Source organism: Oncorhynchus mykiss, chromosome 7, assembly GCF_057628025.1.
Source record: "Oncorhynchus mykiss isolate SJ-2025 chromosome 7, ASM5762802v1, whole genome shotgun sequence".
NCBI classification, from domain to species: domain Eukaryota; kingdom Metazoa; phylum Chordata; class Actinopteri; order Salmoniformes; family Salmonidae; genus Oncorhynchus; species Oncorhynchus mykiss.
This window is the reverse complement of record NC_143028.1, coordinates 45,781,393-45,807,816: the sequence shown is the minus strand read 5'-3', so window position 1 is coordinate 45,807,816 and position 26,424 is coordinate 45,781,393. Positions and strand designations below refer to the sequence as shown.

Genomic DNA, 26,424 nt, shown 5'->3' with positions numbered 1-26,424 from the left:
CCCTCATCTCCCCCTCCTCCTGTCACAGTGGTGTGCTATGAAAAGAGTCTGAGATTAGTGTGTTGGATTAAAGCTTTACTCATCTTGAGAGTTTATAATACAGTCCAGAAGGAGATTGGAAGAATGGCCAAAGATGATATACACTTTGGCAGATCTCTTCCACCAGATTAAAAAAAAAGAAAAATTAGGGACAAGATGACAGATATCAGGGAGATTATATATAATAAAGTCACGAATTAAAAGAAGACCGCATATTTTTAATTATGTCATAGAAGAAGGGCAAACAACAAATCCTTCTTAGAAGAATTGAGAAAAACAAGATTTATCCCCAGTATTGTGGGAATGGGGTGATCCAAAACAACAACAAAAACAATCTTGTGTCTCATTCGAGAACAAGGCTATGATTTGGTTGAAGAGTGACAACATAGTTTGTCATTTTGGAGAACTGACAGTAGGAATTCATTGTACTGTACATTCAATACTTACATTATAACAAGTATGTATAGCTGCTATACTTTTTGCTCATCCTTATACTCTAATAGCTATGTGTAAGGTTTCAGTTCAGCCTTCCACGTTCTGACATACACATTCTGAGATTCATCCAGAATGTGGATTAGAAATGATAAAGTCCTGGTGAATCAGGAATTTATGAGAAGCAGGGGTGTTTTATGGTATTTTGTATTCTCCTAGTGCAATGATTATCGTCTCTGATTACTTTTCATATCAAGTGCTAGGGGGAAATTTGAGGAATGAAGAGCTGTGCCATTGAGCAAATCAGACTTCTCATCCCTGCAGACATTGTGGTTAAACTCAAGACACTATTTCACCAGCTCATACTTGTGGGGGGCGTAGGGCACAGTCAGACAAACGAGAGAGGCTCTAAGCGATAATGTTCTCCCTGGGACTTGATTTCTGACCTAATTGTGGGAGCGTAGGCTACGTTTCTATGGACGCCCATCTCGCCTGCTACCTGATATAGGAATAATCGACAGCAAATGCCAAAATGCTCTAGCTCAACATCCAATCTAGAATATGAGGGTCCTCTGGATATTATACATTTAATCAGCACATAAATCCAGGCGTGATGCAACAATTTTGTGAGGGAGAGGACAGCGAGATGGATTAATAGGCCTGGAGATTTACGCAGGCACGATCTGTGCTGCTTTGGTTTCTAAGCTTCAATCAGGTTTTAAAATGAGAATGATAATGGTATTCAAATAAAACATTCTCAATTGACCATCACAGCAAGAACTGGCCCAAGTCTCAACACTGGAGCACGCAGCCTGGTCTCATAGACTAAACGTAACATAGTAAAGTACATTCGGGACACTCAAAAGAGTATTATATTTTACGTTTGGAATGGTTACATAAGACAGAAGGTTATTTAAGGCAAAAACGAAAGTTGGGTGGTTGATGGGGTGTGCGTATAACGCAAATGTTTATTTTATTTATTAAATTCACTCCCTGTACTTGCTTCCCGTTTATTAACTGCCAATGTTTGTCTATGGAGATTGCATGGCGGTGTGCTCAATTTATACACCTGTCAGCAACGAATGTGGCTGAAATAGCCAAATCCACTAATTTGAAGCGGTGTCCACATACCTATATAGTGTATGTATTGTGCATTCAGGTTCAATTTGAGTTTGTTTTTCTTAAAAATGTATCACAACATAACACTAACTCTTTACACTAATTTCTATGGGCAGATTACTTCTAGGAAATGTAACTAAAATGAATATGACTTCCAGGGGGATATACTCCAAAGCAGGATCAAGGAGTTGGCTAGCTAACTTTCCTAAATATTCAGAAATATATATTTTTCTTCCTGAAAGTGTGAAATGGGCATTGTCTAAATGACTCCCGAACCAAAAACACATACTGTATCTACGTTTAGCTTTCTTAATTAAGTAGTTATTTCTGGTTGTTTATCAAACTTAGCTGGCTAACTAATTGATCCTACTTTCTAGTATACCCATCAGGACTGTACAAGACAACAACAATAACAATTAAATGAATAAAAAAAAGCAGTATGTTTGTACAGATACTTTTATTTTCACTTTGTGGGCCCCAGTTCTATAGGCTCCCATAAGGCAGAAGCAAAATTACTCCACCAGTAACTGCACACTGAGAACAAACACACTTCTGGAGAGAAGAGGATACCTGGGACATTCAGTAACTTTACACTGAGAACAAACACACTTCTGGAGAGAAGAGGATACCTGGGACATTCAGTAACTGCACACAGGGCAATGTACAGTATGTGTATATACAAAACAACATCAGCGGCAGAGGAAATACTGGCAGACACAGTAAAGATATAAAAGTGTGGACACACATAATCAACTGGAATGGTGGAAGTATAGGGGACACAGAAGAAAGTCTCTTTTCCCTTTGTGATTGAATATCTTTGTGCTAATTGCTATTATAACTCAAATATAACATATTTTTAAAAAAAATGTATGTTTTAAAAAACATAAATTATCAATAAATACATGAACAAGATATAACAATGAAACAATGAAAATATTGCATTTCTAAAACAACTCATAATTTTAAAAAAAATGTGGCTAAATGTTTTGCCAGTGAGGGAAAATGTTGTAGTATTGAGTATTGAATTGAGTCAACAAAGTAAATTCTACATTGATGTTAAGAGACGAGAGAGAATGGATAGCTACTTTTTATAATATATTGTAATCTAGATACAAACAGGTTGCCTGGCTGTCTGTAGTTTGGTTCCCTTTAGGCAGTAGACATACGCTCTGAGAGGAATGAGAACAATAGGTGATGTTACTCTCCTCCTCACAATGATGTACCATTACTGTATTCACAGTACGTTAGCAAAGCGCCTCAACAGGTTTGCATTCAACAGGTACACACCAAGCATTATCCCTAATCATGGTACTCAACATCGCATACATGGCTCTCCATATTGCTTAGGAACATTCAAGAGTGAATGCTAGGCAAATGTTCACTTTTTTTTTGTAAAACACCTATACTTTTTTAGTTCAACACATAAATATATATATTTTATAATTATAATAACTAATATAATTATAATTTATGTATTTGGTTACTAATTTGTATTGTTGTTCCTTTGTGGGTATTTCTATCTATCTGACAGTGGAAAATAATAACCCTATAAGATTGGTCCAGTGGTTAACAAAGTTGGTACATGCATTGATTCACAGGCTCCATCCGGTGATGTTGATCTAGTCATCATCGTCGTCTTCATCACTGTCCTTCATGGATATGCCCGACATCCCTCCTTCCCTCACCGACGCCGTGGCCTCCTCCAGGGTCAGTCTGTTCCGCACCGTGTCATACATCTTACTGTTTAGTGTGGAGTCCAGGACGCCCTGCAGCCGGAAGTCACGGTACTTTTTCTGGAACAAGAGAGTAGAGAGGGTCAAGGTTGGGACTAGCACACAGACGAAACATTCTCAGTCAGTTGCTAAGGCAAGAGAGGACATGAAGCCAGGAATGCACTGCAATGTTTGGGTGAGTCTCGACTGTTTAGAGTGGCCTCCTCTCCTTGTCTCCATCTTAATCATTAAATAATTTAATTAGTGACAACAATTTCCCAGGCATCACATTGCTTTCACCTAGCATGTGTTTTTTAGATCAGGAAACATGTAGGAGTGGACAAACGGAGAAGAGGACACTTAACGGTTCACAATATTTGACACATTTAGCAAATTATCCACGTGTAGCATGTTCCCCAAAGAGACATCCCCACAAACAGGGGTTGTCTTAAGGACATTCAGCAACGTTCCCATTAGGTCCCTTAAAGGGGTTTTTGGAGAGATGTTATCCACGGGACATTCAATGACGACAAGGAGCCATTTCATGATGGTCAAGGGGAAGTCCCATGATGCTCCCAGGGGAACGTTCTCTGCGGGACCTTTGTGAATTACCCTTTAAGTTCCCAGGACTTCACTGAGAACCATGTCAGGACCTTTTTAGGCCATTCTCAGGACTTTTATTTGATGTAGATGGTCCAAAGGGAAGGTTCTTTGAGGGACCTTTGTGTAGTTCCCTGTAAGTCCCTAGGATGTCACTGAGAACCATGTCACAACATTTTAAGGACAATCTCAGGACTTTAATTTTACTTGTCCTTATGACGTCTCTGAGGTACCTTTGTCTAGTTCCCTGGACGTCACTGAGGACCATGTCAGGACCATTTTAGGACGTTGTGTTTTTTTGTCACATGATGGTCCCAGGTCTCTGAAACCATTATAAGTAAAGTCATTAAATTATATGGGGTTTTTAAGGTAAGTGGTACGCTGTTGAGCTAAAATAGTGTAAAAATCTTTAATTAACAACAATATGATTACATTTGACATGATCACTTAGTCCTGACAAAATGACCCCACCTGGGATTTGAACTCAGAACCTCTGGATTTGGGGTATGCTGATAGTAACGTCAAATGAATATAATTATTAGACGACTGGGTCAAAACATGAGAAAATAACTAACAACCAGCCGCTTGGGTTGCAACTTCATAATGCAAAAACAAATGTACTTGTTTTTTACTTAACCTTTAATTAATTAGGCAAGTCAGTTAAGATCAATTTCTTATTTACAATGACGGCCTTCCTGGCCAAACCCTAACGACGCTGGGCCAATTGTGCACCGCCCTATGGGACTCCCAATCACGGCCGGTTGTGATACAGCCTGGAATTGAATCAGGGTCAGTAGTGATGCCTCTAACACTGAGGTGCAGTGCCTTAGACTGATGAGCCACTCGGGAGCCCCAGCAGCCATGACTCATTAAAATAATATTTAATATGCAGAAATGTCATTAATATTTTTTAGAAATATGTTGGCAAACTATTTATTCGCCTTGGGCCTCAGAACAGCCCTTGGAGGGAGTTGTCACATGATAATTCCTGGGTTATCAGGCATCATTGCTTAAATAATGCACGCTCTAGTATGCCCTTCAAGCCAATCAGAAACGAGTATTCAACAATGCCATGGTATAATTACCTATAATATACAGTGGCAAGAAAAAGTATGTGAATCCTTTGGAATTACCTGGATTTCTGCATAAATGAGTCATACAATTTGATCTGAACTTCCTCTTAGTCACACCAGTAGACAAACAGTATGCTTAAACTAATAACACACAACTTATTTTTATTTTTATTGCCTATATTGTATATTGTACATCATTTAAACATAACTTCTCCAAAAGCTAATTGGACTCAGGAGTCAGCTAACCTGGAGTCCAAATCAATGAGATGAGATTGGAGATGTTGGTTAAAGCTGCCCTGTCCTATTAAAACACTCACAAAATGTATGTTTTTTTATTCACAAGCAGTATTGCCTAATGTGAACCATGCCTCAAACAAATGAGATCTCAGATGACCTAAGATTAAGAATTGTTGACTTGCATAAAGCTGGAAAGGGTTACAACAGTATCTCTAAAAGCCGTGATGTTCATCAGTCCACAGTAAGACAAACTGTCTATAAATGGAGAAAGTTCAGCACTGTTGCTACTCTCCATAGGAGTGGCCGTCCTGCAAAGATGACTGCAAGAGCACAGTGCAGAATGCTCAATGAGGTTAATTAAGAAGAATCCTAGTGTCAGCTAACATCTCGGTCTATGATACGTAAAACACTAAACAAGAATGGTGTTCATGGAAGGACACCACAGAAGTAGCCACTGCTGTCCAAAAAAACAACATTGCTGCACGTCTGAAGTTCACAAAAGACCACCTGGATTTTCCATAGCACTTCTGGCAAAATATTCTGTGGACAGATTAAACTAAAGTTGAGTTGTTTGGAAGGAACACACAACACCATGTGTGAAAAAAAGGCACAGCACACCAACATCAAAACCTCATCCTAACTGTAAAGTATGGTGGAGGGAGCGTCATGGTTTGGGGCTGCTTTGCTGCCTCAGTCAGTGTTGCAAACTAATTTTCAGAGGAAGTTGCTAGTGGCAGGTCGATTTGTTGCTAAATGACGCTGTGATGTCATTGCGTGATGACGTAATAATGTAAAACTGCGTCATTACGAAGAATACACAATGACGTTACTCAAATTGATATAAACACAACTCATTTTATATGATCAGATATTTTACATTTTTAAACACAACACATTAAATTTCTGAACAATTACACACTACACATTATTGAACAATTCAATTGTATTTATTTTCTTTTTAACTAGTAAACCTACACATTCTGAACAATTATAGTTTTAGGCAGTGTATTGGTAGTTAACATACTACCTAACTGATCAACAATTATAGGCACAAGCTAATAACAAGGTATACAGTTGAAGTCGAAAGTTTACATACACTTAGGTTGGAGTCATTAAAACTCGTTCTTCAACCACTTCACAAAGTTCTTCTTAACAGACTATAGTTTTGGCAAGTCGGTTAGGACATCTACTTTGTACACAAGTAATTTCATCTTCACAAGTAATTTTTCCAACAGTTGTTGACAGACAGATTATTTCACTGTATCACAATTCCAGTGGGTCAGAAGTTTACATACACTAAGATGACTGTGCCTTTAAACAGCTTGGAAAATTCCAGAAAATTATGTCATGGCTTTAGAAGCTTCTGAAAAGCTAATTGACATCATTTGAGTCAATTGGAAGTGTACCCGTGGATGTATTTAAAGGCCTACCTTCAAACTCAGTGCCTCTTTGCTTGACATCATAGGAAAATCAAAAGAAATTAGCCAAAAACTCAGAAAAAAAAATGTAGACCTCCACAAGTCTGGTTCATCCGTGGGAACAATTTCCAAACGCCCGAAGGTACCACGTTCATCTGTACAAACAATAGTATGCAAGTATAAACACCATGTGACCACGCAGCCGTCATACTGCTCAGGAAGGAGACGCGTTCTGTCTCATAGAGATGAACGTACTTTGGTGCGAAAAGTGAAAATCAATCCCAGAACAACAGCAAAAGACCGTGTGAAGATGCTGGAGGAAACAGGTAGAAAAGTATCTATATCCACAGTAAAACGAGTCCTACAAAGATCATACTTTTTGGAGAAATATCCTCTGGTCTGATGAAACAAAAATAAAACTGTTTGGCCATAATGACCATTGTTACGTTTGGAGGAAAAAGGGGGAGGCTTGCAAGCTGAAGAACACCATCCCAACCGTGAAGCACAGGGTTGGCAGCATCACGTTGTGAGAGTGTTTTGCTGCAGGAGGGGCTGGTGCACTTCACAAAATAGATGGCATCATGAGGAATAAAAAATTATGTGAATATATTGAAGCAACATCTCAAGACATCAGTCAGGAAGTTAAAGCTTGGTCGGAAATGGGTCTTCCAAATGGACAATGGCCCCAAGCATACTTTCAAGTTGTGGCAAAATGGCTTAAGGCCAACAAAGTCAAGGTATTGGTGTGGCCATCACAAAGCCCTGACCTCAATCCTATAGGACATTAGTGGGCAGAACTGAAAAAGTGTGTGCGAGCAAGGAGGCATACAAATCTGACTCAGTTACACCAGCTACAGTGGGGCAAAAAAGTATTTAGTCAGCCACAAATTGTGCAAGTTCTCCCACTTAAAAAGATGAGAGAGGCCTGTAATTTTCATCATAGGTACACTTCAACTATGACAGACAAAATGAGAAAAAAAAATCCAGAAAATCACATTGTAGGATTTTTAATGAATTTATTTGCAAATTATGGTGGAAAATAAGTATTTGGTCAATAACAAAAGTTTATCTCAATACTTTGTTATATACCCTTTGTTGGCAATGACAGAGGTCAAACGTTTTCTGTAAGTCTTCACAAGTTTTTCACACACTGTTGCTGGTATTTTGGCCCATTCCTCCATGCAGATCTCCTCTAGAGCAGTGATGTTTTGGGGCTGTTGCTGGGCAACACAGACTTTCAACTCCCTCCAAAGATTTTCTATGGGGTTGAGATCTTGAGACTGGCTAGGCCACTCCAGGACCATGAAATGCTTCTTACGAAGCCACTCCTTCGTTGCCCGGGCGGTGTGTTTGGGATCATTGTCATGCTGAAAGACCCAGCCATGTTTCATCTTCAATGCCCTTGATGATGGAAGGAGGTTTTCACTCAAAATCTCACGATACATGGCCCCATTCATTCTTTCCTTTACACGGATCAGTCGTCCTGGTCCGTTCGCAGAAAAACAGCCCCAAAGTATGATGTTCCCAGCCCCATGCTTCACAGAAGGTATGGTGTTCTTTGGATGCAACTCAGCATTCTTTGTCCTCCAAACACGACGAGTTGAGTTTTTACCAAAAAGTTATATTTTGGTTTCATCTGACCAAATGACATTCTCCCAATCTTCTTCTGAATCATCCAAATGCTCTCTAGCAAACTTCAGACAGGCCTGGACATGTACTGGCTTAAGCAGGGGGACACGTCTGGCACTGCAGGATTTGAGTCCCTGGCGGCGTAGTGTGTTACTGATGGTAGGCTTTGTTACTTTGGTCCCAGCTCTCTGCAGGTCATTCACTAGGTCTCCCCGTGTGGTTCTGGGATTTTTGCTCACCGTTCTTGTGATCATTTTGACCCCACAGGGTGAGATCTTGCGTGGAGCCCCAGATCTTGGGAGATTATCAGTGGTCTTGTATGTCTTCCATTTCCTAATAATTGCTCCCACAGTTGATTTCTTCAAACCAAGCTGCTTACCTATTGCAGATTCAGTCTTCCCAGCCTGGTGCAGGTCTACAATTTTGTTTCTGGTGTCCTTTGACAGCTCTTTGGTCTTGGCCATAGTGGAGTTTGGAGTGTGACTGTTTGAGGTTGTGGACAGGTGTCTTTTATACTGATAACAAGTTCAAACAGGTGCCATTAATACAGGTAACGAGTGGAGGACAGAGGAGCCTCTTAAAGAAGAAGTTACAGATCTGTGAGAGCCAGAAATCTTGCTTGTTTGTAGGTGACCAAATACTTATTTTCCACCATAATTTGCAAATAAATTCATTAAAAATCCTACAATGTGATTTTCTGGATTTTTTCCCCTCGTTTTATCTGTCATAGTTGAAGTGTACCTATGATGAAAATTACAGGCCTCTCTCATCTTTTTAAGTGGGAGAACTTGCACAATTGGTGGCTGACTAAATACTTTTTTGCCCCACTATATGTTAGGAGGAATAGGCCAAAATTCACCCAACTTATTGTGGGAATCTTGTGGAAGGCTACCTGAAACGTTTGACCCAAGTTAAACAATTTAAAGGCAATACTACCAAATACTAATTGAGTGTATGCAAACTTCTGACCCACTGGGAATGTGATGAAAGAAATAAAAGTTGAAATAAATAATTCTCTCTACTACTATTCTGACATTTCACATTCTTAAAATAAAGTGGTGATCCTAACTGACCTAAGACAGGGAATTTTTACTTGGATTAAATGTCAGGAATTGTGAAAAACTGAGCTTAAATGTATTTGGCTATGGTGTATGTAAACTTCCGACTTCAACTGTATATCCTATCCTATTGAACAAGCAACTTGAGTTAGCTATTTGAGTTTGTTTTTTTCCATATTGTTGTTTAATGTTGGTGGGGCATATTTTAATGTTACTCCGGAATCACTATAATAAATATAATTGTTTTTTTGTGTATTTTTAACAGAGCGGAGATTTACTTTGAAGTGAAAAGGAGGAGTACAGGTGAACTCAGTCATTGACATTAACTTGGTGTCGTAGCAGGAAGATCGGAATGCAATGTAATCATGTATGCCGAAGTGGATCCAATAAGTACGTTGAAAACACTATGTGAAAAGCACTTTTTGTGTGGGTGTCCCTAACATTGCCAAAAGACAAATAGCTGTGAATGGATAAGTGATTCACCAATCAGGGCCCTTGATGGGCTTAGCAACAGTAACAAGGAGTGAGGTGTAATGAAACTAGGGTCCGGTTGCCCTGGATAGAGTTACATTTTGTGTGGGTGGGACGTTCCTTTGCGCCCATCAGGAACACACCGTGTACGAGACAAAAACCTCATGGGGACCATGACACAACGTCCTGACGACTTCAGGCTACAATTTCCTGACGTTCCGGGGACATCCTATTGACCCATTTTTGTACTAAATCATCTGGCACTGAAACTATATGTCCCATGTGAGGACAGATCCCATGCATATACAGGCCTCATCAGTCTCTGAGAGAACAGAAATAAATGTGTGACATGACGTTATCCTGGTAAGACTTGTTACTGTTCACACTGCACCAACATCACGCTGAAATATTAACACGGGACAGAGAAACAATGGTTGTCAGTACTAGGCTTCCTATCAAGCCATGAGAAGGTACAGTAGGTCACAACTCATTCAATATGGGTCACAGATTAAGAGAATATAAACATTTAATTTTAAAAATGAAATGATGTAATTCTACACATTTGATTGTGAACCTTGATATATTACTTTGAATGAATGACCGATTGGTTTGGGATGCCCTGGAACTGCTGGCCTGCTGGCTGAGCTTGACTTACCTTGACTACTCTGATGAGGATCTTGAGTTGGTAGACATGGAGCTGTAGGTCCATCCGGTCAGTCAGCCACATACCCAGGAGGTTCATGGTGCTGGTGTACCATTGCTGCAACACACAAACACAACAGTCTCCAGCAAAACAGACACACAAACACACACGTACACACACACACACACAGACAACCAGAATACAGAACACACAGAGCAGAACCAGCATTTCATAGTAATTTACACAATTTGCCCTCTCTTTCTCCTGTCTTCATCCCCCTCTCATTCCATCTCTGTATTTCTCTCCATCTCAACAACCTTCTCTCAGTCTCTTTCACTCACTCATTACCCTCTGACTAACTGACTCCCTCTTGCTGTCGCTCTCTCTCTCAGCTGAGGGGAGAGTGAACTGGAATCACCTCTTCTATAACCGGAGTAGCTATAGCTGAGAGGCTCCAGATGTTTATCTGTGGGCTGAGTCCTGTTTGAAGTCTAATTGATTGGTAATGATCAGGGCAGGCTGATGCTAATCAGAGTGGACTAGCGCTCAACCGTCAGGCAGAGACAAGAAGAGAGGAGAACATATCTGGGATGACTCTTGAGTTTGTGTTGCTGGAACTTTCACACTGTCAATGAGAGGCCTTCTGCTGTGTCCTTTTTTACACTCATGTGCAAAAAAGACTGTCATGAGATATGAGAACAATTTTTCAGGCCACAAGGCACCTTCTCTACCAGGGAGCTAGATAAAAAGTAGCTATCAGTATACAGTACTTCATGTTTCAAGAGAACATACCCCAGTAGGTACAACAGTACATACATCATCAGTTCCTTTTCTAGATGACAGTGTATGGCAGGGATCATGAACTAGATTTAGCCGCGGGTTGATTTATTCTTGATTGGATGGTCAGGGGGCCGAAACATAATTACAAATAATTTGTAGACTACAAATACTTGACTAAAACATTAACATTTTAAACCTTGCTTACATTTGTATACGATCACATTTCTTGCTATTATGTGTGGAAATAATTCCCTGACTTGGGGAGCCAAATACAATCCCCAGTGGGCCAAAGTTGGCCTGTGGGCCGCCAGGTGGGGAACCCTGGTGTATAGCTTCTCCCTGGAGTTGTGCTGGGGTAAGTAAGGGTACAACGTAAAGGCCTTCTCTGCGGGATGAATCACTGTGGGATCCTGCTGCATGTGTACCACTGTGGCAGCTTCCTCTCTGCCGCTCTGTGCCTGTGAAGGAATCGCCATGGCAGCAGGGCTGTGATCTCGCCCCTAGCACGACCCCACGCCGAGAGGCCAGGCCTGGTGTGACTGCTCTCGCTCTCCTCTTTTCACTCTGCCCTCCTTCCATCTCTCCTTGTCAGCCTCTCTTTCTCTCACCTTCATAACCTCTAAATAGGATTATTGTTTATTTAATTGTTAAAAACTTTAATTCAAGTAAATGGCAAAAAGCACAGGCATAGCCTTTGTTAGTTTAGGATTTGGAAGAAAATAAAAGCAGATCTGATCATATAAAGTGATCTATAACAGCACTTTGGTCCGCAATGATTTATGCTAGAAACAAGCTGTAAAATATCTGGGAAGAAGTGACACAGATGCATATGATGATGTCATTGTTTAGTTTCTTTTACATTCAGAGGCTGAGCTACAACCTTCCATAGACAAGGAGACAAAAAATACACTTTGCTTGGGAAGTAATCTAATTCTGTCACTATCAATTGATTAAACTATTCACTTTCTGTACAATAGAAGATGTTTAAACCCAGGCAGCTTTTAGGGAAAACACTTGTTACCTACACTTCTTAGGTTAAGCCACGGAAGAAGAGTAGCCAGCAGTTAAAGCTTACATTTTTCAGCGTCGGTAGGCCTATTCTGTCTGGGGTGGAAAGGTATGCATAACTTTTGAAAGTAACCCATCATGGCTAAGATTCCTAATGATGTCTCAGATTGTATTATTTGCAAACAGGGACAGTTTCGTTGCAAACAATCACTGATTTGGCATTGGAGAAATATGATAAGATGAACACATAGGCCTATCTCTCAGTCCATTCTTAGAATGTAATTTCAGTAATTTGTGTGGTATTAAAAAAGATTCTGCTAATATGTAAAATAACGTAGAATTACAAGACATTTTTATGAAATGCAATTTTTTTCTCGGACCTTCAAATATGATGATAGATTCATGCAATACTTTTACTACGAAGGAGATCTTTCCACCCCTATTCTTGTCCACGGTGGCCTGCGAAAACACAACTTTCTGGCCCGCAGCCTGTGCGCTATCAAAATTCCTGCGTTGCCATGTAATGCTTACAGGACAATGAACAGTTTGTAAAAACTGCATATCTAAGGCTGTGGTCTGTCCAAGAAGTGAGGGTAAATGTTATCATGTCCTCTACTATCACCTTTATATTTGAATGATTATTTTGGGTATAAGGGAGGGTCATTTGTTTTTTTCAAACGTTCAGGGAGGGTTTAGGTCAACTATATTTAGCTGAAGGGAGGGCAATCCATTTTTGATTTCAGGTCCAATTTTTTTTTTTTTTGTGTGTGTGTGAGGCGTGGTGCTCAAGGGAAACTCAGAGAGTGACAGACTCTGATGCCAGGCTTGTGAAATGAACAGTGATGGCACTCTTGCTTTGTTCCACTCTGAACAGACTAACAAACCCTAACAAATCTCTCAGAACAGATGAACACACCCAGGCACTCACTCTTTTTAGGCTCGATTGGGATCAGCAGGAGGCTAGCAATAGCTGACAGCCAAAACACGTGTAATATGGCTCTGAATATATAATGTCATAAACCAACAGGGATCAAATCTGTGACACTGTGACATTCTATCAAGTTCCATCTGATATTAGGGATTGGATAATGAAGGTGGTTTTGGATGGTTGTGTGTCTTTGCGTGTGTGTGTGTGTGTGTGTGTGTGTGTGTGTGTGTGTGTGTGTGCGCCTACGGATGGGGGTTCCACTGCTTCATCACACACATACAAACATCTGCAGGTCCCGAAGAGGGGTTAAGAGCTGGGAGGCAGTGCAACCTCCTGCCCCCTGCAACACCAACCCCCCCACGCCCCTCCACCACCAAACACCACCACACACAACACCCCGCCTTGAACCTGGTGTTCACACTCATATATGACATGTTACAGGAAGCCATAACGCCTGGCAGGGGGGCAACCAACAGAATTCAGTGCAAATCTGCATACCCCTCCCCTCATATCCCAATGCATACACACATAAACACATACACCAGTCCCACTACGCCTTTGCGAGACTAGAACAGAGGACTGGTAAGGGGTCGGCTTAGGCCTTTGTCCTGGACCCCCAAAAAACACAAAAAGCAGGAATGCTGGAGCAGAGGCGGGGGCCCTTCCATGGGGGGTATAGGGGGATTACAAGCAACCTGTGACTCTGCCTCTTTCCGCCCTTGCTGGTGGTGATGTGTGTGTGCCTTTGTGTGCAAAGGTCTGTGTGTGTGCATGTGATTGTGTATGTGTCAGTGCTACAGACCAGATTGGATCTGGCCTGATGGAGCTTGGATCTTGTAGTAGGTGTGGTGTGTGTGTGTGTTAGTGCTCCACAGATTGGCCCTGGTTGGTGCAAGGCTGGGGTGTGTAGTAGGTGTCCTGCTGGGACCCAGCTGTGTCTGCAATTAGCGGGAGGCATGGAATGATGATTGTTGCCGTGACGATGCTAATGCAAAGTGACAGGCTTACATTTAAAGGAGGGGAGGCCACTGTGTATCACAGAGACATTACGCACCAATACTTTTCCTTTTTAACACTCTCCCTCTCTCACACACACACAAACACGCGCGCGTGCACGTGTGCATTCACTCAAGAACACACACACCCTCTGCTCTACAAGCTCCTTAAAATAAAAACAAAACAATCCTCAAAAATCCATTAAAGAGTGGTAGGGCCGATCAAAGGCACAACCTTTCTCCAGCACTCCTGGCCAGGGTGTCTACAGGGCTTTGTTAGTGGTTAAAAAGAGCTGTCCACACTGGTCTCCTGGCCCAGAGAGAGCTGGCAGCCAGGGCAGCTAAATTAGGCCCCCCAGCGGGCGGCTGAGGGGAGGACCCGGTGGTTGCGAAGTCTTTAAATCTGACTACAAGACATTATGCACTTACGACAAAGGGGCAGAGTAATCCTACCTGCTTGCTTTTCACCGCTGCTGCTTGCCTGTTATTGTCTGCTTTATAGCTCCTGAGAGGAGGCCCATTGATGACAGAACTCAATTACCATAGTAACTCACACCGGTGACCCCCAGGTCTCCCCCACCCCCCAAAAGAGCTGATCCCATAGGTAGTCCGTCCTTTCACAGGAAGCTGACGGCCCTATGCCGTGTCCCTCCACGCTGGCTGAGCACCACTGCTGCTGTGGCCCTCAGATCCTGCCAGCACCCTGCGCTCCGCTCACACCGCTCTCCTTTCTACTTCTCTAAACATAGAGCGCAGCACTCTGAAAGGCAAAATTGAAATAAAGTTTCAGGCTCAGCAAGTTTATGGGCTTCAAACTGTTCTGATTGTGCCGCATCTACAAAGGAGAGGCCGGCCAACGATTCGCACGCTTCAGCGCAACCTTAAGTGGAACAAAAATCCTCTGTGTGTGCCCAACCACTACTAAATCACTAAGATAGTCAGCCTTTCCTTTTAAAGAAATGTGAAATAAGTAAGGCTAACAATACATGTTCTGTGCATATGTAACACAAGACTGACGTAAATGTTTATATCAAAGGAAAGCAAGCGAGAACATTTTCCTTTGCAATCCGAGTCTCTTACATAAACACCAGTCACATTACACTAGTTAGTGTCAGTTGAACCGATTACAGTGTCAAAATAAGAGTACTTTACAAAAACATGGTTAAAAAAAGAGAGAAAGAGCATGTTCTGAGGAACTAAACGGTTGGAATTGTGGACTACACCGCGCCATTGAGTAAACACACAATAAAGGACATAAAAGCTCAGTGAATAAAACCGAGCAAAGGCCTGAGCAAAGTGAGCCATACTCCTTTCAAAAGGCTGCTTAGAGGTGGATCGAGGGGCTCAGAATGATGGGTAAAACACTTGTGGACTTCAGACTATAGGGGGAACGAAATGGAATAAGCCAGCAAGCACTTGAGGATCCCGCCGAGCACCTGAATGGGAAGGAGGGGAGGGGGGAAGAGAGGGGGTGCAGAAGGTGAATGGCCTGCCTTTTGGGACCAATTTGTTTCTTTTCACCCTTTCCCCCTGCCTCTCCGCTGACAGATGTACAAAGAGGGACCCGCGCTGAGCCTCTCATCCACATGCACCGGCAAGCAGCTGTCACTTTTGTCAGACAAGTTAATCAAACAAATGCCACCATACCTCCCTTTCGATAGAGAGCGAGAGACAGAGGAAAACAGAGAAAGAGAGAGAGAGGAGAGCGAAACAGAGAAAATGGTGTGTGTGTGTATGTGTGATCAACCAATCCTGTCACCCCCTTCCCCCAACAGGAGGACTTGTCCCACTCAACATAAAAGACAGCTCCATTTAACTTCCATTTCCCTCATCTTATGTTATTCATCCATTCCTTTCCTCATTTGGTGTTGACCACTGACATGGACCTCTGGCCCTCTGGGGTGGGTCAGGAGGGATTTATGCCAGAGTCCAAGATCACAGTGAGGGTAGATGGATGGATGGATGGGGGGGAAACAAAATGCTCCCTCAGTAATTATAAAGAGTCTAAGCTGCTTACAGACGTCATTAAAAGGAAGCGAAAGCTTTTGACATGCTTTCAACAGTTGCATTGAGTCTATATACTACCTGTTTGTTATCCTTAGTCTTATTTTATTCTGGCCATCTATCATCCAGATTCTTCATTATCCATTCCAAAGCCTCTTTTCACCATTGGTTTATATCAACATAAAGAGATTATTAACTGGCATGAAAAACAATAAGCATTGCGTTCATAATGAGATGTATCATGGCTTTACATGGGACAAATGCATCTTCCTCTTGCTATTGGAGTCATACACAATATATCTACGACTGGCATGCATTGTGTTAACATGTCCTCAACCTCCTAAAAACATTTCTTCAACCAGATTTGTGACTACGTAGATTTTCCCAGAGTCAATGACGCTTTTGTTTAAATAGTAAACATGTTTGCTTCTCTTTTTGTAAATGTCATTTGATATGAAGTTAATCCAATTGATAAAGGAAGATCAACAACACCCCCCCCCCCCCTCATGAATATTGTATAGTATTCAATAGGGCAAATACAGTATTTCATTCTACATTATGTATTTTTTCACAGTAAAAGTGAAAAACTAAATCCCCAAAATGAAACCCTGACTGGTAAACAACAGAAACAACAACCAAAACATGTGCTTTCTTTTCACACCCTAGTGTAAAATAGAAACACACGCATGTCTGTCCCAAGAAATTATACTATACATTCATTGCATTATAAAAAAGTTAAACAAATATATAGATTACAAAAACTAAAATACAATGTATAGCTAACATTGAAAGTTTGTATTTGTATTTATTCTGCAGCAAAATGAAGGCAGTTTATACAATTATAAAAACATTACAATACATTCACAGATTTCACTACACACTGTGTGCCTTCAGGCCCCTACTCCACCACTACCACATCTACAGTACTAAATCCATGTGTATGTATAGTGAATATGTTATTGTGTGTGTCTGTGCCAATATTTGTGTTGCTTCACAGTCCCCGCTGTTCCATAAGATGTTTTTTCATCTGTTTTTTAAAATCTAATTTTACTGCTTGCGTCAGTTACTTGATGTGGAATAGAGTTTCATGTAGTCAATGGCTCTATGTAGTACTGTGTGCCTCCCATAGTCTGTTCTGGAATTAGGGACTGTGAAGAGACCTCTTGTGGCATGTCTTGTGGGGTATGCATGGGTGTCCGAGCTGTGTGCCAGTAGTTTAGACAGTTCGGTGCATTCAACATGTCAATTCAATACCTCTCATAAATAGAAGTAGTGATGAAGTCAATCTCTCCTCCATTTTCAGCCAGGAGAGATAGCCATGCATATTATTAATATTAGCTCTCTGTGTACATCCAAGGGCTAGCTGTGCTGCCCTGTTCTGAGCCAATTGCAATTTTCGCAAGTCCTTTTTTGTGGCACCTGACCACACGACCTTGTAATCAAGGTGCGACAAAACTAGGGCCTGTAGGACTTGCCTTGTTGATAGTGTGGTTAAGAAGGCAGAGCAATATAGACAGACTTCTCTCCATCTTAGCTACTACTGCATCAATATGTTTTGACCATGACAGTTTACAATCTAGGGCTACTCCAAGCAGTTTAGTCATCTCAACTTGCTCAATTTCCACATGATTTATTACAATAATTAGTTGAGGTTTTGGGTTTAGTGAGTATTTTGTTCCAAATACAATGCTTTTAGTTTTAGAAGTATTTAGGGCTAACTTATTCCTTGCCACCCACTCTGAAACTAACTGTAGCTCTTTGTTGAGTGTTGCAGTCATTTCAGTCGCTGTAGCAGCTGACGTGTATAGTGTTGAGTCATCTACATACATAGACACTCTGACTTTACTCAAAGTCATTGGCATGTCGTTAGTAAAAAAAATTAAAAGCAAGGGGCCTAAACAGCTACACTGGGGAATTCCTGATTATAACTGGATTATATTTGACAGGATTCCATTAAAGAACACACCTCTGTGTTCTGTTAGACAAGTAACTCTTTATCCACATTATATCAGGGGGTGTAAAGCCACAACACATACGTTTTTCCAGTAGCAGACTATGATCAATAATGTCAAAAGCTGCACTGAAGTCTAACAAGACAGCCCTCACCATCATTTTATCAACCAATTTCTCTCAGCCAATCATCAGTCATTTGTGTAAGTGCTGTGCTTGTTGAGTGTCCTTCCCTATAAGCATGCTGAAATGATGCTGTCAATTTGTTTACTGCATTGTATCTGGTGAAACACATTTTTCCCAGATGTTTACTAAGGGTTGGTAACAGGCTGTGTGGTCGGCTATTTGAGCCAGTAAAGGGGGCTTTACTATTCTTGGGTAGCGGAATGACTTCAGCTTCCATCCAGGCTTGAGGGCACACGCTCTCTAGTAGGATTAAATTGAAGATGTGGCAAATAGGAGTGGCAATATTATCTGTTATTCTCCTCAGTAATTTTACATCCAGATTGTCAGACCCCGGTGGCTTGTCATTGTTGATAGACAACAATAATATTTTCACCTCTTCCACACTGACTTTACGGAATTCAAAAGTACAATTCTTGTTTTTCATAATTTGGTTTGATATACTTGGATGTGTAGTGTCAGCGTTTGTTGCTGGCATGTCATTCCTAAGTTTGCTTATCTTGCCAATGAAAGTAGTTTGCAATATCAGTGGGCTTTGTGATGAATGAGCCATCTGATTCATTGAATGAAGGAGCCGAGTTGGCCTTTTCACCCAAAATTTCATTTGAGGTGCCTCAAAGCTTTATACCATCTTTATGTAATTTATCATTGTTTCATAGTGTAGTTTATTTTTTATTTAGTTTAGTCACATGATTTCTTAATTTGCAGTATGTTTGCCAATCAGTTGGGCTGCCAGACTTAATTGCCATACCTTTTGCCTCATCCCTCTCAACCATACAATTTTTCAATTCCTCATTTTCTTAATGGGTGCGTGCTTATTAGTTACTGGAATAAGTAGTTTCATAAATGTGTCAAGTGCAGCATCTGGTTGCTCCTCATTACACACCACAGACCAACAAATACACTATATTAGGCCCATCCTTTGGAACTTTGGTTTTCCTAGATATGGCTAATATATTGTGATACATCGCATCCTACATCCTACCACTTTAAAGCAAATATCTGCAGCATTAGTAAAGATGTGATCAATACATGTTGATGATTTAACTCCTGTGCTCTTTGTAACTACCCTGGTATGTTGACTGTAATCTCCTCAACAAAGAAACAAAGCAGGGTCATCAATCTTGGTCTAACTAGAGCCTTCAATCCTTCATTCTCTCGTTTCTGTCCTTTAGCTTGTTTATCTGGCTCTCCTCTCTGTCTACCTGACCCACCCTGGCTCTCCTCTCCGTCTGCCTGACCCACCTTGGCTCTCCTCTCCATCTGCCTGACCCACCCTGGCTCTCCTATCCATCTGCCTGACCCACCCTGGCTCTCCTCTCCGTCTGCCTGACCCGCCCTGGCAGTTAATTTTGCGTGCTGCACAAGAAGCTCAAATTGATTAAACTGTTCACTTGGCTCTGCGTTTGGCGACAGGATCCTGAAAAAGTGGTAAAGTGTCTAGGACAGTGAAGTGGTATTGCAGCAGGTCTGTCAGTTATCCTCCTCCTCATCATCACCGCAAGCACAAACCAGCAGCAACATCAACAGTAACAGCAGCAGCGCAATCTCAATCGAACCAAACCCCTCCTGCTCTCCCCTCCATTGGCCTTGGCAGTCGTGAACCAGTTCCCTGCGTTGCGATTAAAGCGTTTTAACTTCGTCATAAAGTGCAATCTAGCAGATCTGATAACTACCAAGGTCAACGGAAATACTTCAAATCAATCAATGAGCTGGGCCTAATCCCCAGGAGGCAGATTAAGTCTATAATTGACCCGTGTAATCCGTGTATCTGTGGTTGGCCAGGGAACAACTGAACCCAGTGCCGGCCGGGCACCATGCCTCCCAAAATCTCCCAAAATGCACTGGAGGCTGGAGGCCCACAACAGGCAGCTAGCATATCAGTGCAGTGCTGGATTTGGCCTTGACTAAAGAGATGGCTGTTTTAATCACTGATCTCTGGGCCAGCCGCATTAAGTCGATGAGCGTTAAGCACAGCTGTTTTAATCCTCTTCTCTTCAGCTGTTCTTTCAAGAACTACCAGAGAGGAGGAGGGGATATGGGGTGAAGAAAACAAATTATTTGTTCCTCTCCCCCACACACTCGCTCACTCCATCCAGCTCCCACCCTTTCCCTGCCCCTGAACTTAACAAACTTAGCCATCTGACTGCGAGTTTCATCTCTTTAGCACTGTATACAATTTGGTGCCGCTTAGGCAGCTTGGAAAAAGAAAAATTGCTCCTCTGTAAAACCTATAGCACATCACAAAAGCCATCTGTACTTTGAGAACAGTCCTGTAAGATTAATCATTACTGTTAAATAATACCCGCATCACTCTCCCCAAACACAAAAACACACACATACAGACATACACACACACATACACAGACGCACAAACACACACATCCAGTACACCTGTCCGATCCTCAATTGTCACAAGCAAAAATGTATTATTAAAGAGATCATAGAATGATTGGATTCATGGTGAGGATCGTGGCATGTAACAATGGCCTGAATCAAATAGTATTTTTCTTCTCACTGATTGCAATAACAATTCAGAAAAAAATGTTGTTTTACCCTCTTGACATTGGCACAGAGCTATAGCTGTTTTTACTGATGTTATGGTTTACCAGCCCCCCCTGCCATCCAATCTGTCACAACATAGGCCTTATTCACTTTCTAATATGTCTCCAATCATAATTCATTTCTTGGGTGTTGTTGTTTTCCGAACATATTAACTTATGCCCATATGGTCAGTCTGATGTCAAACGGCATCCCAGGCTAAATGTATTTAAATGAAGTGAACCATATCCTTATTGTGTCTGATATGACATCTACTGACGTCTTCAAGAAATCCATGTCTCCACCCTAATTAACCCTGAGGGGACATAAGGTATGCTTCCAGATCAACTGGCTCCAAAACACACACATGCACAATTACATTTAAACCCTTGACCAAATGTCATCAGGACCCAAGGGATTAGGGTAGGAGAAACAATTGAAAACAGACATTTTCCTTAGAGGAACGTCTTATGTCGTTCCTCCTCAGAGCAGTTGCTCAGGTGTAGGTCAAAGGGAGATCAAAAGACAGAAGAGAGAATTTTGATCTTTGGTTTTTGTCTAGATGTGTAAAATGTACATGAGGGATATTCATTTATAGAGGCATTGTGTGATTTGAAAAGTAATCGCCTCATGATCAGCAGTACAGAGAACAATAATGTTATTTTCAAGGTCAGCATCTCAATCTCTTAATTTGTTTTATATTATGATAAAATAGTACAGGATTTAAATCTTGCCTTCTGATAATCTATTATGGGATGACATCAAAACACCTGAAATGCAAATCAATTTCATATTATGTTTAAGTGGATATCATGGATGGGTAGCATTTTTGTTTTATTTCTTGAAAATAAAAATATCCCAGCAAAAAAGTATTTATCAAAGATAAATATATTTTGATTACACTTAACTTTAATATTGGCTGTTCACCTGTTTTTTTGTCTTAGAAATAACATGGTTGGAATGGTAATAACTTCATGAATACCTAATAATTATGTTATAATTTATCCCCCCCAAAAACACATGAAATCTTAAAGGTCCAGTTTAGTCAAAATTCAGTTTTCCTGTGTTTTGCATCATATTGTACAGCTGATAAAACTATTTGATTAGTGTTATTCGCTGATAGTTGCTGGTTGAATATGCAATCTACACAGGACCTTCTAATCAGCAGGTTTGCACGGGAGGAAGTTTACGCTTTCCATGGTGTAAATTGGTTAATAGACCAACAACAAACATACTTCCAAACCTCTCTGCCAATAACAGCTATTTTTCAGTTTTCCCCTCCCAGACAGTCCGGGGAAAATTCTTGCTTGAGAATTAGTTTTTTTGCTAATTTCTTTGCCCATTTTAACATAAATCTATTAGAGTAAAATTCTTAATTGTTACCCAGAAATGATTTTATATTGATATTAAAACGGCTGTATTGGGCCTTTGGTTATGTCTGACAGGATGCATATTTTGTTTACAGACAACAGCACGTGCTACTTTATAATTAGTTATAGAATAAATTATTATCCCTGGAAATAAAAGAACAAAACAAACAATCCCCATCCTTATTTTTACAGAACAGATGCCCCCTCCCCCTCTCTGTTTAAAAGTGGTATGATCCCCATGTTCTTTAGTCCTTTCTATAAAGTGTTATCGGGGGTGTCGGTGAAGGCAGACATTTATGTCTAAGAAGCAGTAAGGCTGAAGTTATATGTTCCTAGACTATGTCGTTTGGGGGAGCATCAACATGTGGGCACAATTTTGACAGCTTAACAATGTGGAGATGTTGCAAAAACTGACTAATAGTATTTTAAGAGCTATGTAGAGTAATTCAAACGATAGTGTCTGTTTTGGCAACATCCCTGCACTCTTGACCCTGAGTGGCGCAGCGGTCAAAATTACTACATCGCAGTGCTGAGGCGTCCCTACAGACTGGGGTTCAATCCCAGGCTGTGTCACAGCCGGCTGTGATCGGCAGCCCCATATGACGGTGTACAATGGGCCCAGTGCCTTCCGGGTTAGGGGACTGTTTAGCCAGGGGGCTTTCCATGGCTCACCACACTCTAGTGACTCCTTGTGGCAGGGCCGGTCGCATGCAAGCTGACTTGGTCGTCAGTCGAATTGTGTTTCCTCTGACACATTGGTGTGGCTGACTTCCGGGTTAAGTGAGCAGTGTAATAAGAAGTAGCACGGCCAGACGGGTCATGTTTCGGAGGATGCATGACTCGACCTTTGCCTCTCTCGAGCCCAATTGGGAGTTGCAGTGATGAGCCAAGGTCATAATTTGGGGATAAAATGGGCAAATGAAAATAGGCTTGTGACCAGACCACCCTGAACATGTCTGATCTTGGTAGCTAAGCAGGGTCAGGCCTGGTAGTACTTGGACGGGAGACCGCCTGGGAATACCAGGTGCTGTAAGCTTTAAAAAAAAAAGTATTGTACGAATGCCAATGAGGTTGTTAAGGGAGGTATGCTGATTGCATGCATGTATGTATGGGGTGAATCTCGAGGGAGATGGGCCTTGCTAGTAGATGTACACAGAAAGATTATTTGACTCTGAATCATGCCACTGGACATAATGTGTTAAAACAATCTGACATGAGAGATAAGTTCCATTTCAAAATATATAGCTAGGTGGGAAAGTGTTTGCAAAGTAAAGCTGAAAGAAATGTTGAAAGGCATTGTGGTTCAAGTGAGAAAAAGAAAGAGATGGAAGGAAAGGGAAAATACACAGAAAACCAAGGGCGTTTTTATGCTTTTTGATCCCTGAGCATGAACGCATAGAAACAGCAGCATCACGCCTTGGTCATATTGAGCAGAGAGACAAGAAAAGGACAACAGAGAGGAGTCCTACAGCGCAGCAAGACACCTTCATACGCCACAGTACTGCCAGAGGGAGAACAGATAGAGAGTGACATATGTAGAGAGAGAGGCCTCTGCTATAATCAGAAAATAAATGCTCTTCTGAGAGAAGACGATACAAGCCAAACAGCAGGTCAAAGCAGCAAGAGAAACAAACATGGAGAAGAGACACTTTCACTCAGAGAAGACTGATAAGATAGAAGGCAGGTCATGCCAGCAGGCCTTAGGGGAAGCCACACACACACGCATATAACACCCACCCTCACACGCGCACAGGTGCAATCTGAGGCTCTCACCCCAAAAAGAGTTGTGGACAAATTGGTCAACATGCATCAGAGGATTATTTAGATAACCAGGTTTCGGGCTATTCCTTAAGACAGTGTTCTCTTTTCTCATTTCTCCCCCCCCCCCCACTTTATTCACTCTCAAATACAAACTCATTATCTTTCTCTCTTTCCCTTTCTTCCGTTATTTCTTTATTTCTCCCCATCCTTCCTAAGCCCTCATTACAATAAGCCCTGGGTCAGAGGCCCTCCTTTCTGTTTGTCGTTCCTAAGAGGAAGATTTCGTTGGAGGAAGCCCTCATTGTCAAAATGGGACAGTTCCAAATGTCTTGTATATAGTCCAATGTGGGGGACGGGTCAGCAGTGTGTGGGGGAATGGGTCAGCAGTGTGTGGGGAACGGGTCAGCAGTGTGTGGGGAACGGGTCAGCAGTGTGTGGGGAACGGGTCAGCAGTGTGTGGGGGAACGGGTCTGCAGTGTGTGGGGAACGGGTCAGCAGTGTGTGGGGGACGGGTCAGCAGTGTGTGGGGAATGGGTCAGCAGTGTGTGGGGAACGGGTCAGCAGTGTGTGGGGAAACGGGTCAGCAGTGTGTGGGAAACGGGTCAGCAGTGTGTGGGGAAACGGGTCAGCAGTGTGTGGGGAAACGGGTCAGCAGTGTGTGGGGAAACGGGTCAGCAGTGTGTGGGGGAACGGGTCAGCAGTGTGTGGGGGAACGGGTCAGCAGTGTGTGGGGAAACGGGTCAGCAGTGTGTGGGGAAACTGGTCAGCAGTGTGTGGGGAAACGGGTCAGCAGTGTGTGGGGAACGGGTCAGCAGTGTGTGGGGAAACGGGTCAGCAGTGTGTGGGGAACAGGTCAGCAGTGTGTGGGGAAACGGGTCAGCAGTGTGTGGGGAAACGGGTCAGCAGTGTGTGGGGAAACTGATCAGCATAAGCCGACCTACTAACCCTAACCTTTTGATCTGATTATTAATGTTGCTACAGATCAATTAATGGAAGAACACAAGGTATTCTAACGGCTAAAGACAGAATTTAGACTGGGGAATTGTAAAGACGGTATTAAGTCATCCTATAGGAGGGCATTCTATTGTGTGGACTTTAATTGACAAACCCTTGTTTGCTGACTCGCAGAGAGAGAACACTGCTTAAGATAATCCTCCTCAAGATTTTGCACTTCTCAAACAAGAGATAAACAGAAGATGCAGAACACTTCAGTAGAAAAGACACAGGCTAGAGCACAGTGTATTCAGTATGGAGGGAAGAGTTAGAAGTAAAACAAGGGGTAGAAACAGAGAGAAGGAGAGAAAGAGCTACTTGTACAGCTGCACAAGAAAAGCCAGAGAGCTGTTCAAAATGAGACTTATCCCTCTGAACCAACTGTTTTATCACATCTTGGAGAGCCTCCCCTGTAAGGGAGGAGACGGCATTGGTTACTTACGGCAAATAACCTTTCTACATACACCTCCTCATTGACCTTATCCCGCAGCATGTCCTGAGAATGGCGCACAAAGGTCACGTAACCGTCTGCAATGTCCATCCCAGGCTTCTGCAGAACATGAGAGAGAGAGAGAGAGAGAGAGAGAGAGAGAGAGAGAGAGAGAGAGAGAGAGAGAGAGAGAGAGAGTTGAGAACAAGAGGGAAAGAGTAATTAGCCCCCAAAAAACGAATTCATTGTCTCACCAAGGCACCGAAACCTGTTTACCTCATAATAAACATGATGGAGACCAGCAAAGTGACATAAGTTATTATCAACCGTTATGTCATGTCAAGCTCTAAGACATGCATATGAAACACTGACAGGTATTAAAATAAACATTCAACCCAAAGTGTTATCAAATTGTCATTTTCAACTCAGAAAAAAAAAGTATTCAAATGTACAGTTGACATCTCTGGAGAGGTGTTTCATTTGCAGTGCATATAGACCCCGGGCTATGGCTGTCTTTTCACTGAACTTCCTATTAGAGATATGTACTTGGCCCAGAATCATCTGTCACAGTCTGGGCACGTGCAAAGTGAACAGAAGAACCAGGAACATGTGATCAGGCTGCTGAACAGACTGTTAGGAGGGCTGCCATTTCTCATGCCATCTCAAATATTCAAACAGGACAATGCGTTTGCAAATAAGACACTCTATTTGTGTGTGTGTGTGTGTGTGGGTGTATTTCCCCCTCGCGCCTCTTCTCCGGTATATGAAACACATCCTTTGTGCCAGCGGACGAGGTCATATGAATTTGTATTACCCGCTGTAAACTGAACTTAGTTAACACATCCCTGAGTGGTTCCAAAGGGTGCAAATTAGTATGTTTCTCCAGTGTAATTTCATTTTGTGCTTTAAGCAAACAATTACCATGCAGAAACTAGGGCTCTGGCCCTGCGGACATAAGAGGCCCAATCACAGATCCACCGACAAAGGCATACATTTAAAAAGTGACGTGTTGAGCTTTTGTGGGTTTTTGTTACACAACACAACAGAGAC

At 41.9% G+C, this 26,424-nt stretch overlaps 1 protein-coding gene across 5 annotated transcripts in view; it reads right to left on the bottom strand.

Annotated features, from left to right (window-relative positions):
- Positions 1–2,028: 2,028 nt before the first annotated feature.
- Positions 2,029–26,424, bottom strand: part of LOC110528964 (calcium-dependent secretion activator 1) — a 164,258-nt gene continuing 139,862 nt past the window's right edge. For all 5 annotated transcript variants that reach the window (XM_036983473.2, XM_036983474.2, XM_036983478.2 and 2 more), the window contains 3 exons: positions 25,387–25,494; positions 10,444–10,548; positions 2,029–3,383 (listed from right to left, as the gene is read on the bottom strand). In XM_036983473.2, coding sequence (XP_036839368.1) covers positions 3,210–3,383; positions 10,444–10,548; positions 25,387–25,494 — 387 coding nt within the window. In that variant the 3' untranslated portion in view covers positions 2,029–3,209. The remainder of the gene's footprint in view (positions 3,384–10,443; positions 10,549–25,386; positions 25,495–26,424) is intronic.